The sequence below is a fragment of the Acomys russatus genome, chromosome 9 (genome assembly GCF_903995435.1).
Source record: "Acomys russatus chromosome 9, mAcoRus1.1, whole genome shotgun sequence".
NCBI classification, from domain to species: Eukaryota; Metazoa; Chordata; class Mammalia; order Rodentia; family Muridae; genus Acomys; species Acomys russatus.
Window position 1 is genome coordinate 51,142,735 of NC_067145.1, and position 13,346 is coordinate 51,156,080.

The window sequence follows — 13,346 nt, forward strand, 5'->3', positions numbered from 1 at the left end:
AAATCCTTAAGCTCACTTATTTTATTGAAAAAAAAGAGCCACTGATTTCCATATCCAATCCCATGCCCAGTGTCTCATTTTAAATGTAGTCTCAATTTCCATATATTATGACCTTTGAAGTATTTAAATAGATAGGGAATCTATAAGAGAAAACCAGAAATATTGGCTTTGAGAAGGGGATTTTTAGAATTTAAAAATATTGTCCACCTCATCGATAAGAATATGTTTTACCTAAAAACGAGGCTAGTTTTCCACATTTGTGTTGGGAGAACAAGCAATGGGTGCCAAGGACCAGGATTTGCAGAGAAGCTTCTCTCCTGTCTCAGGGTTCTTCTAGTGTGAGAAGGGCTGGGTGTGGCCAGGAGGGAGCAGGGCAGGGGTAGTGGTTTCTTCTTAACCATTTCCTTCCCAGTGTAGCCCTAAGGTTCTCTTTTCTTTCTCTTTCTCCTTCCCTTCTAATCATCTCTTGTCTGTCTAGTTTCTGTTCTAGAAGTTGTTTCCTCTGCCCCTCCATTGCTGCCGCAGAGCATTAACGCTAACAGCACAACCGAGGCTCCTGGCTGCCTGGCTGCTGTGTGACAGTAATGCATGCCCTGCATGTCACTCTTTGCCTTCTTTTCCCAAAGGAACAGTGGGACCAGCACAGATGGGCGGGGTCCTGAAGCAAAGGGTGCTTCTGTGTACTTAGCATTCCCAAACTACCAGAGCCCCCCTTGACACTGCAGCACACTGGTAACCTGTGACAATGCAGTTGATTCGTCTCAGCATATTCACAGACAGCCTTCAGCAGGCTTCCAGGAGGTGGGGCAGTGTTTGGGAGTTACAGGCTCTGAGGCCAATACACACCATTGCCTTGTGTTCAACAGTGGTGTCAGCTTCCTCATATCATGTGTCTCTTTGTGTCTGTTCTTCTAGAATCCCACCATCCCTATTCAGAAGCTACAGGACATCCAGAGAGCAATGGAACTGCTGTCTGCATGCCAAGGCCCAGCCAGGAACATTGATGAGGCCACAAAACGCAGATACCAGTTCTGGGACACACAGCCAGTGCCCAAATTGAGTAAGCTCATATGTGTGCTTCTATGAGCCACGGTGAAGAGACTTCACAGTCTTGAGTCATACTCTGAAAATTAACACAAAAGCTGGTATCTGTCTTCTTAAAGTATAGATACTAAGTAAAGACACTGGTTGTCAATAACACAATTATAGCCTAATTGCTGTTTTATTACATAATCCAATTTTCCCATATTTGAAATGTGTATTATATAATTTTTATTAAACTTTTCTATGTATGTGTAATATAATATATAACACATTGTATAGTAGAAAATATGCTATAGATGATATGTAACAGTATATAGTATAATATATATTGTACATATATTGCACAGAAAAGAAATGGGTTTTCTTTTCATTATTCTTCGCTTCTGAGCTTCATGAAGTTGTTTTCCCCTGTATATTGTATTTTTAAGATTTTTGTATTTTTATTGGATGAAAATGATTATTTTGCTTGCATCAATATATGTGAGCCATATGCATGCCTGGTGTTTATGGAGGCCAGAAGAAGTTAATGGGTTCCCTGAAACTATAGTTATATATAGTTTTGAGGGGGCTAGAGAGATGGCTCAGCAGTTAAGAGCACTGGCTGCTCTTCAAGAGATCCTGACTTCTGTTGACAGTGGCTCACACCCATCTATACTGGGATCTGATGTCCTCTTCGGGCAGACAGGTGTACCTGCAGATACAGCACTCATACACATTTTTTAAAAAGTAGCTTTGAGGTACCATGTGGGTTCTAAGAACCAAACTTGGGTTCTCTGCAAGAGAAGCAACTGCTCTTAACTGCTGAGCCATCACCCTAGCAACTCCCCCTCCACTTCCACTACATTAAAGTTTTAGCATTTTTCATGCCTCAGGTATTCTAAAGAACTCAGGAAAAAAAAACTTTCCTATAACATCTCACTAAGTGGATAACTGTAAACTTATCAGGATTCTGCACACTCTAGTGGTATGTCAGTTCCATATCATGGGAGTTAGGGTGCCCCTTGGAAGTACAGGCCTTTGTGGGCTCTGTTCGTGTAAAGAATTATAACAGTTTTGTTCCTATGGCCAGAGTTGCTCCATCAAATCCCATTTAAGACTTTTCCCAATTAACTTATTATAGACATAATTATTTCTCTTTCCTATTTTGCATAGGTGATCTAATCATCATGAAAGTATTCAAATTATATGACAGTGTAAAATGCCCTACTTCTACTTAGAACTTGTGCCTACTTACATTTTGATTATTTAGGTTTCTAACAGCATAGAAGGGGTCATTTGTCACCTAAAACTAAGCAGCCAGTTATATATAGATAATCTATTTTGTCATTATAACTCAAGGAGTAATGTTTTTCTGAACATTGAAGTATCAGTCATATGTTTTCTGGTCCTTTCCCTTCTCCCACATACTCACCCCAACAGCTTGAAAAGAGTAAGAATTGGGCTGGAGAGATGGCTCAAGGTTAAGAGCACTGGCTGCTCTTCCAAAGGTCTTGAGTTCCATTCCCAGCAACCACATAGTGGCTCACAACCATCTATAATGAAATGTGGTGCCCACTTCTAGCATGTACACTGTATACATCATAAATAAATAAATCTTAAAAAAAAAATTAGAGTAAGAATGTAAGTAGGAGAGAAAGGAAGAAGTGTGGAGAAGTGGAGTGACCCTCAGTGGTAAAGCACTTGCTAAGAACACGAGGAGCCATGGCTTCATCCCTTGCATGGTGGGCGGGGGGCCCTGCTCCTTATCTTTCAACTTGTCTGTAATGGAGGAATATTCCTCAGAATGAGTTTACGAAGTCTTTAATGACACTGAGTTGAGTGAGTATTAGCTGAAAGGATCTAGATTTATTAATTTCAATGAACTAGGTTTAGCTGCATGTGGTTCACCAAGATGCTTTCTGGCCCCAGAGAAGAAGACACCTACTCAGGGCTCCTTTTGGAAAGGAATGCCTGGGGCTCATCCTGCTTTTCTTTCCCCTTCACAAGGTTCTCAGAATGCTAGAGCTCTCGGGGCACCTCAGTTCACTCAGGGGCTGTATCTGGTCATGGAGCCATGTTGTTGGGGAAAGGGAGGCCTGACAGAATACATAGAGACTGGCTCTGTAGTTCCATTTGTCTCGGGGGGGGGGGTAGCATACACACTTGGCTTTCCGATTTGCATGCATGAGCTCATCTTGTAAGAACCAAGCATTAAAAAGGCTTCATGGGGACACTGTAAGTGAATGGCCAGGAATCGGGACGTGGGCTTCCTGGAGGAGATCTGAGGAGCTGATGCAAGTAGAAGGAGTCTGTGACCAGATGTACTGGACCCTAAGGGTCTACTCAGCAGATGGTAAATGCCAGGTACAGCATGGGGCGCAGGTCAGGAAGTGGGACAGAGGTAGAAAAGCTATATAAGGTTGATTATATCTCTGTCATAGCAAAAAAAAAAAAAAAAAAAAAAAAGCTTTAGTTGTTGAAAGACACTGTGAGAAAATGATTGTGGGCTTCTGAGAAATTCCCAGGATCTGATATCATGATGACCAGAGGACAGGGCTCAGCAAAAAGGAATGCCCTGAACTAGGACAAACCCTAGGGTCAAATGCTGGAATATTGGGAATAAGGAGGGATGGGGTGCAAGGCAGGCTAGAGCCACAGGGAAATGCCTGTAATTATTCCAGTTACAAGATATTTAATGTAGAGAACGAATTGGAAAAAAAGGACTTGAGGGCTGGGCCAATAGTTCAGTTTATAGAGTGCTTACCTACTATAAACTAAGCCTTGGGTTTGATTCTTAGCACCTCATCAGTCAGATGTGGTACATGCCTGTAATCCTAGCACTCAAGTAGAGACAAGAGTATCAGAAGTTAAAGGTCGTCATGGGCTACATAACAAGCTCATGGCCAGCCTGGCACACACAAGACTGCTCCCCAACAAAGAAGAGTGGGAGAACTCAGAAGTTACTAGAGTGGCCTGTAGTACAGGCTACATGGCTAGCATTAAAGATCGGGGAAATCATTTTGGGTTTTGCTCGTGGAAGGGGTCAGAGGTCACAATGGCTTCTACATCCTCAATTCATGGAGAGGGAGGGAGTGAGAGAGAGAAATTGATTGATTGATTTGGGGTGGGTGGGTATTTCTAAGGCTGTTGTATCAGGCTTGCATCACTTGTAGCTGTGGTGGTAGTGTGCTGTGACCTAGGATGAGGATGAGAAATCACCATCATTTTATGTCATTAGGTGACATACAGTTCCTCCTTTGCTTAAACTGATAAAATGACAGTCCAAAGGAATCCACAATAATAATGTGTTGTTTATTACTACATATGATTATTAGCAATGTTAATTAATGCTATTGCTATATTAAAAAGACATGTACTAAATAGCTACAGTGGCTATTGTTAATACTTAAAGTATCCTTTCACTTCTGCTGCTGACCATTTGGGATTGTCAGACTACTATGAGATGTAATAACCTCTCTTTTTCTTTCTCTTTTTCTCTAGATGAAGTCATAACATCTCATGGTGCAATTGAACCGGACAAAGACAATATCCGCCAGGAACCATATTCTTTGCCACAAGGTTTTATGTGGGACACTTTAGACTTGAGTAATGCCGAAGTGGTAAGAGTTTAATTCACCATCTGCATTCACACACATTGTGTCTAAGGTGCAGAGCACCGTACATAGGACACTTGTTTTGTCTTGTAGCTGAAGGAGTTGTACACATTGCTGAATGAGAATTACGTGGAAGATGATGACAACATGTTCCGCTTTGACTATTCGCCTGAGTTTCTCTTGTGGTATGCCTGGCTGGTCATGGGCCATTGATGGATTGTTGAATCGGGTCTTGTTTTGTTCCTATGTTCTTGGATACTAACTAGTGTGTTTATCTTCTGTACCTCAGGGCTCTGCGTCCCCCAGGCTGGCTTCTGCAATGGCACTGTGGAGTCAGAGTGTCTTCAAATAAAAAGTTAGTAGGTTTCATAAGTGCCATTCCAGCAAACATCCGAATTTATGACAGGTATGTATTAGGTCCTATGCATGTGTGTGTACCCTCCAAATTATAATTAAACCAGGTTTTAAAAAATTACACAGTACAGAGCTAGGGTGACAAAGCTTGGTAAAAAGTGCTTGCTATGCAAGCATAAGGACCCATATCAAAAGCCAGGTACTGTGATACATACCTATAATCCTGGACTTGGGGGAGCAGAGACACTAGGGCCTTCCTACTTGGCCAAATTACCTAAATCAGCAAACTCCTAAATGCATACCTCAAGTCAGGACTGAGTTTTGAGGTTCTGGGAGGCTTATCTTGGAAAGCGTCTGCTCTGTCTGATGAGGGGTCTCGGAGAATCAGTGTTACGTAATGGCACCATGCTATTTCTACACTGGGCTAGCCAGGAGGTGTTTGGGTGGGTAGTTGGGGGAGGGGTGTTTTTGTTGTTGTTTTGTTTTGTTTGCTGTAATTCTATATATGTTATAGGAAAAATATATAAATATAAGAACTTTTTGAGGCATATCTGATCCAGCATTGAAATTCCAATAATAGACCAAAGTTTTAAATTCTGATTGAGATCAAGGAGGCCAAGCCTCCCTGGCCTAGAGTTGATCATTTTGGCAATGGATATAGAAAATGGTGTCTGGTCTGAACTTGTGAAATGCCTGCACAGTTCGAAAGTTTTCTTGAGTATTATGTTACAGAATGTTTTCCTGGTCTTAATTCTTAGGAACTTTATGAAGGTGTTGTCTTGCTTTTTTTAACTGTGCTTTGATATTGTCGCATCTATTTGTCAGTGTGAAGAGGATGGTAGAAATCAACTTTCTTTGTGTCCATAAGAAACTGAGATCAAAACGGGTGGCCCCAGTGTTAATTCGAGAAATAACTAGAAGAGTGAACCTAGAAGGAATCTTTCAGGCTGTGTATACTGCCGGAGTGGTCCTTCCTAAGCCGGTGGCCACATGCAGGTAATGACATCACACAAGCATTGGTGGTTTTTTCCTTTACCAGATGCAGTGTAGGCCATGCTAGAATTGTTCTTCTCTGACGTAATCCACAGGGATTTGAGCTTGGAGGAGATAGAAGTTTATTAGTAGCTGACATGGATACAAAACTATAGAACCATTGAGTCAAATATTCTGCTTATCATATAGCCCTTTTGGGTATTAAAAGTAAAATTTGCCCAATAATGATGCTGGGTAAATTTATGTTTTCTATTTCTACTCCCTTTGAAAGAGTGCCATCTGTGCGTGGGGAAACCTATAGTGGTGTTGCCGTCTTGAAATATCCATCCAGTGTCACACTTTTCTTTCAGCATCTAAGCTCAGTGCAGCAGTGCTGAACTGCTGTGGAAACCTCACACAATTCCAGGTGTGCCTGGTGGCTAAGAAAGAAGGCTTGAGCTGTTTTTCTGACTTCATAACTAGCCAGGCTCTCAAAGGGAATATAATCAGACTGTTATTGGACTAACCTGCTTTTAAGGCATTAAAAAATTATCTGCCTCCACAATTTCTCTTGACTCAAGTAGGACTAAACATGAAGTAAATACATTATAAAACTATAAAATTGCTATAATGTGCTAAATTATTACATTTGTAGATAAACATAAAAATGGTTATCACAGGACTATTTCAGTACATATAATGTATTATATATCAAAACTGGACTCATAAATTCAAGGACTTGTTCAATATTAGTTTTCTTTGGTGGGTATCTCCTATAACAAATGCTGTTTATTTTGTAGGAACATCTTCATGATCTTAAACTTCTTGATTCACCTCACATAAAATCATGAGGCTCATTAAAAATGTACATACCTCTTTTATTAAATAAAACAAAATATTAAATGTAATATTCTTCCTTAGAGGAAAAGATGAAAGCCCACAAACTTCAAAGGAGCATAACTAGCAACGCAAGTCAATTTTATGAATCAGGTTTATTTTTCTTTTTTAAATCTTCAAACTAATGCATAGGAAGGGGACCAGCAACCATCACTGCGCCTGGCACAGCAAAGTATTAAATAGATGCTCTGGAACAGCTACGGCAAAGTGAAAACATTGTCTTCCAGGTATTGGCACCGATCCCTAAACCCCAGGAAACTGGTGGAAGTGAAATTTTCTCACTTGAGTAGAAACATGACCTTACAGAGAACAATGAAGCTTTACAGACTTCCAGATGTAAGTAAGGGGGGGCATGCGTGACTTTCTGAGCCTGCAACCACTGACGCTTTTAATACAGAAGAGCAGTTTTAACATCAGACTGATGTTGTGCTTGTCTGGGGAAAGGAGAATGCTGCAACAGGAGTGGACGGTGTGGGGCTCCAGAGCTAGGAGAGCGGAAGTTCACTCAGTAAAGTTTAAGTTCATGGTTTAGAGTTGTATGTGATTTAATCAAGTCAAGGAAGTTGTGCATTCTTGATTATTGCCCCTTAAGTAATACGCAAAATCCAAGCTGCCCCTGATTTCTTAACACCATAGAACTCAAGGTTCGGGTTTAAAGAAAAGTTGGGAGGTAGAAATAATGTTGTATTCAGTTGTTTTCTCCTTTTTCTTCCTAGCTTAGTTTTTTGGTTTTTGTTTTTTTTTAATAAACTCTTTAGACAAGGTTTTGTTTATGTAGCTCATGGTGGCTTAGGACGGCTGTATAGACTAGGCTGTCCCCAAAGGCTAGTATTATAGGCATATGCACCATTCTTGGAAGTTTCCTTGTTTTATTCTGTTTGTATGGTATATATAGTGTGCACATGTTCATACGTGTCTGAGTGATCAGGGCGTGAATAGGCATGTGAAGTCAGTGGTTGATGTCAGTGTCTCTCTGTCATTCTCCATTTTATTTATTGAGGCAGAGTCTCTCACTAAACCCACATTGGGTAGTCTAGTTAGCAAGCTTACCCTAGGGTTCCCTAATTCTGCCTTCCGAAAGCTGGGGTTACAGTTGGGCCACCAGACCCATGTGGGTACTGGGGATCCAAACTCCAGTTCTCAGGTTTGTACAGCACTTTATCCGCTGAGCCACCCCTTTCCCCTTCATCTTTTTAAACTACTAGATTCACAATATGAAATACTGTCTTAGTATTTAAAAAATTAAATATAGTTGAATAGTATATATTGTGTATCTCTTGCTGATTGTCATAAACTGAGCAACTTCAAACAGTATGTTTAAGCTAGTCATAGTGACACATTCCTGTAATCCTAGCACTCGGAAGACTGAGGCAGGAGAATAGAATTCAAGGCCAGCCTGAGCTACATAAAGGTATCCTGATTTAGGACTAGAAAGATGGCTCAGCAGTTAAGCACACTGACCTCCACATGGTAGCTCATGCCATCTGTAACTACAGTCCCAGAGGATATGATGCCCTCTTCTGGCCCCTGTGGGCCCCATGCACACATAATGTATATACAGGCAAAACACCTACACATTAAATAATACACTGTCTTTTTTTTTTTTAGATTTATTTATTTAGGTATACAATGTTTTGCCTACATGTATACCACAAGAGGGCACCAAATCTTTCTGTAGATGGTTGTGAACCACCATGTGGTTGCTGGGAATTGAACTCAGGACCTTTAGCATTTAGCAGCCAGTGCTCTTAACCTCTGAGCCATCTCTCCAGCCCTAATATACTGTCTTTACAAAACACCATGCACATTTATTTTCATACGGGTTCTGACGGGCAAGCACCTCTTAACTAAATCTTCTGCTTCTAGCCATGTAGGTGTCAGTCAGCCAGGGCCAGAGTTTTATACAAATTGACCAGGGAAAGATCCACCTGAAGGCTCACAGGATTGTTACAGAATTGGCTTGCTTTCTGGCTGGTAGGCTGAGAGCCGTTTTTGCTTGTCAGCTACCACAGGCTGTTCTCGGTTTCTTGCCACAGGGTCTTCTTCATAGGGCAACCCCATAGCCTGACAGCTCAGTCATCAAAGTCAGCATGGACAGTTTACAGGAGGGGTGTGTCAGCTAGAGGAAAACCATAGTGCTCACTGTGCTGCCAAGTCCTAAGAGGCCTCCAGTCACTACTGTTGATTGTTAAGCAGCTCTCTGTACCTGGTAGGAATAGGTCACACCAGGCATGCTCTACAGGAGGTGGACTATCCAGAGACACTCTCAGCTACTACAGAGGAGAGCTTTAGTTTGATGTTGTGCTGTGTGTGAATTGAAACTAAAACGACCCATACCTTATTTATTTTATTTATTTATTTTTAATCAGGTAAAAATGCCGTTCCACATTAGTCTCTCAGGTCTCCCTGTATTAGGCGCAAAGCAGTCTAGCTTATTTGTAAGGAAAATACTCACATGGAGGATGCCTAAAATGGAACAAAAAAATCAGTGGTTCTATTACCTGTCCTGAGTTATGTTGGGATAGTTAAAGTATAACTTGACCTTTATGTTTTTTATACAAAAATTAATCTCATCAATATCAAAGTTTAGTAAATTGGCTTTTGTTCTAAAAGCAGACTTTGACGTGTTCCTTAGAGTGAGCAGGGTCCCTTCTGGAGTGCCATTGTTCTTCAAAGGATTGACTTTCTTGCTGAGTGAGCTTAAGTTTAGAATATGCTTTTACAAATGTAATTCAACTTACTCTCACAACTTCAAAACTTAGTACTCCTTATTCCTTTCATACACATGAAAAACCGAGGCTTAGGAAGTTGCCTCATAATCCTGGCCCTAAAACCAAAAGGGTAAAACCTGTGATGTCCTGTCCCTAGGCTTCAGAGATTCCTTCTGCTGCCTGCTCTCACATGTCCCTGTGGGGTCCCATGGCCCAAGCCCACAAGATGTGCTACTGTGCAGTCATTACCATACAAATGGGAACAGAAAACAGTTCCCAAGGTCCTGTGCTCTAGATGTCTTCCTTCTTTTTCAGGTATAAGAAAGAGGACTGAAGTCTAGTTTAATTCTGTTGCTGCAAAAAAATTATTTTTTCTTGCAGTTCTTGTTTTTGTGTCTTAGACATAGACTTCTGAATCTAGGAGCTAACATGTATTAGGCCAACATTATGCTAGAGAGTGAGTCTTTTATACACTAGCCTAAGCAGTCACAGTTGCCATGGAAACACAAGATTGACATGTGGAGTCTGCTTTGTAGGAGCAGAGCTGACCTGACATTCACTATGGCTGCTATTCCCAAGAAATCTATCTCCCTATGTCTCCCTACCCTTCAGTGTACTTGTTTATTTGAAGTTGAGTATTTCCAAACAAAGTTGGAGGGAGGGGGATTAAAATAAAGAATTTTAAGTAGATAAAAGCAGAATTAATCACCCAGTGTGTCTGAGCTTTGTCCTATTAAAGGGATGCTCTTTAAAGTATGTGGTGTCGTTTCTAGCGAATAATACTTGATGATCTTAGTGCTTAGAAACTCCTTAATCATATAAGTGACCATAACCATTGTCCCCATCTCTGCTCTGGAGTCTCTGCATGCTCAGTCAGCTTGTGCTGTGTAGGTTGACAGGTAACACTTGTTTTTCAGTGGAGCTCTGAGTTTTTCTTATACATTTACACAAGCTTCAGATTACATAGATTTTTTAAAAAAGTAATCCATACTAGTTGAGGCTGGGACAGTATCTGACTGGAGACACATAATTTACATAGGAAATGTAACATGCTCCCATTAACTAGGAAAGCTTCTTTGATCTATGTTTAATCCCCAGAAAACACGACTATTTTATTCAGTTACACAAAAGCATCCTGTTTTTACTTCAGTTTAGGTCTTTCCACTTACTCCTGAAGTGTAATTGTTTCAGCTGTGGAGCTTCATAGCCGAAAATAATCTTGTCTTTTGTGTCACTGAAGCAGGGCCTTGTGTGTGCTAGTCACGCATTATACACTGAGCAATGTAACCAAGAGAAAGTAATTTCTAAGTGATTGCAGCAAACATACACTTTAGATGGTTTTGGTCTTTAACTAGCATTCTGAGATGCATATTTATTTTACTTATTTCCAGGTAGGACTGGACATTTCTTTTTGCAGTACTTGGATTTAATCCAGGTTCTTTTATACAATAGGCAAGCATTTGACCAGTGAGCCGTATCCTCAGAGGGACTGGATGTTTCTAACATTAATAAAAGTGCGAGCTGTTTATTCAGTGTTGAGAATTTAGTTCTCCTACTTTAGATAATTGAATGATATAAAGATATAGGATGTTCTGTATCTTTATAAAGACCATGTACCCCCATCCTTGAATAGTTTGTTGTAAATGCTCAGCTGAAAACTCCTGGGTCTGTTTGTGTAAAGCATGCATTGCCAGTTTTCCTGCCTTCCCCCACACTAATCTGTAAGCAGTCAACACTGTTGATCACAGAGCCTTGGAAACCACCAAGGCTGATTGCAGCTGCCACTGAAGATAAAGCTGGTTTTCTCTCTTGGACTTCTGTGTAGGCTCCTTCAGAAGACACTATAATGATCTAATTCTAGGTTTTGTTTTTTGGAGTTTGTTTGTTTGTTTTACTTATTTAGTTGTCTGTGTGCACATATGTGTACATGTGTGGTGGAAGTCAGAGGACAACTTTGTAGAGTTGGTTACAGATGCACACGACTACATCTGGCTTTTATAAGAGTGTGGGTTCTGGGGATTGAATCTAGGTTGTCAGGCTCTCGAATGCTTTTATCTGCTGGGTCTTCTCCCAGGCTCTAGGCATTTCTACTAGAGGCATATTTACAAGTAATTTACTAGACATATTTACAAGTAATTGAGAACAAAAAAGCATATTAGTAGTATTTATGCTACTTACTTCCTAAAATTATCCAATTTTTTTCCAAGGGGAAAAAGCATAAAGTTTGATATTTTTCATATCTGCTAAATTCTTGGTGTATAAATCAGCTTGTCATGTTCCATTTGATTTGTTTGGATAAGAAGATAGGACACATTGCTTAGCAGCTTTATCTTTGTGGGAGCACATGTCATGCATTTGCCACGTGCACAGGTGGAAATCAGGACAGCTCGTAGAGTTGTTTCCCTCCTTCCACCATTTGGTTCCCCAGGGATGGGACTCAGGTTCTCAGAGTTGGCGGTAGGCGTCTGTACTTCCTGGACCATCTCAGTTAGTTGCCCAGATTGGCCTTGAATTTACTGTGAATTCCAGTCAGGTCTTGACCTTGCAGTTAACTAACATGTCTCATTCTCTTGAAGAGCTAGGATTCTGTAGGCCCAGCCACTAAGAACTGGCTTCACTGTGTACTGCAGGGACTCCAGTTCTAACAAGCTCCCTTAGGCAATGCAGAGCTGTGGGCCACACTTGAGCACAAAATAATTTCACTTTATTTTTTTTTTTTTTTCCATTTAACTTCTGGCTTTGGTTTGTGTTCCTTCTATCAAGGTTACAAAGACTTCAGGCTTGAGACCAATGGAACCAAAAGATATCAAAGCAGTCCGAGAGCTAATCAACAGCTACTTGAAGCAGTTTCATCTGGCTCCAGTGATGGATGAAGAGGAAGTGGCCCACTGGTTCCTCCCCAGGGAGCACATCATTGACACATTTGTAGTGGAGGTAAAATGATACGCTAGTCCTGAAAACAGGTCAAAGCTTCTTTGAGGAGGATCATAGTGTGTCCATGTCTTTCCTCCATGACTCAGTGCTTCTGCTAGTCCTGCTATAGCTGCACACAGGCCTGATTTGGAGCATTTTACTAGTTACTAAGGGGGAATTAGGGTGCTTTTCTGTGCATTTGCTCTTCTCATTATGAAAAGCTAATAATAGTGTCTCGTCCTAGATAGCTATGTTTCAGAATTTAGTATTGTTTTGCCTTTTGTATAAGTGGCTGGATCTCAACTGCCATTAGATAAAGATGACAAGCCACACATTAAGCCCCTTAACTCTTTCTTGTTCAAGAGAGGAAAGGACAAGGAGCTGTCTAGACACTCTGACCACTGCGTAGATGGAGCTAACACATGTTTCCAACCCTATTTTACAAAGTTTGGGATTGGTTGTTCAGATGCTGTCTCACTTGGAAGCTCATGGGTTGAATTTAGTCTAGCAAGTAATTTGGAAGACAGTGGAGAATGCCAATTAGAAATGATTCTTGGGGTTTGCTTACATCACTTGTGACCAGAACTGTTACTTAGTGCTGTCAGGTATTGTCAGCCTTATGATCACAGACTAACCCATGGTAAAGATGACTCAATAGACTTTAAATGATAATTGAGCAGGCGGTCTCAATGTTTGCACTTCTAAAAGTTCTTTGTACGTAAATCTTTACACACCTGTGTGTCTCCAGGACTTAGAAGCTGTCCACTGTCTAAAGGATTACCCAGAACCCCAGAGCTCCCACTCTGATGGACTACATCAGTAGTAGCTACTTAACCATGCTCAAAGTGTCATGAGATTTTGG

The 13,346-nt window shown here is 40.8% G+C and overlaps 1 protein-coding gene across 2 annotated transcripts in view; it reads left to right on the plus strand.

Annotated features, from left to right (window-relative positions):
- The window catches only part of Nmt2 (N-myristoyltransferase 2), a 36,621-nt gene that overhangs the window by 19,598 nt on the left and 3,677 nt on the right, over positions 1–13,346 (plus strand). For both annotated transcript variants that reach the window (XM_051151314.1, XM_051151315.1), the window contains 7 exons: positions 916–1,060; positions 4,525–4,643; positions 4,731–4,822; positions 4,927–5,043; positions 5,817–5,987; positions 7,088–7,196; positions 12,335–12,505. In XM_051151314.1, coding sequence (XP_051007271.1) covers positions 916–1,060; positions 4,525–4,643; positions 4,731–4,822; positions 4,927–5,043; positions 5,817–5,987; positions 7,088–7,196; positions 12,335–12,505 — 924 coding nt within the window. The remainder of the gene's footprint in view (positions 1–915; positions 1,061–4,524; positions 4,644–4,730; positions 4,823–4,926; positions 5,044–5,816; positions 5,988–7,087; positions 7,197–12,334; positions 12,506–13,346) is intronic.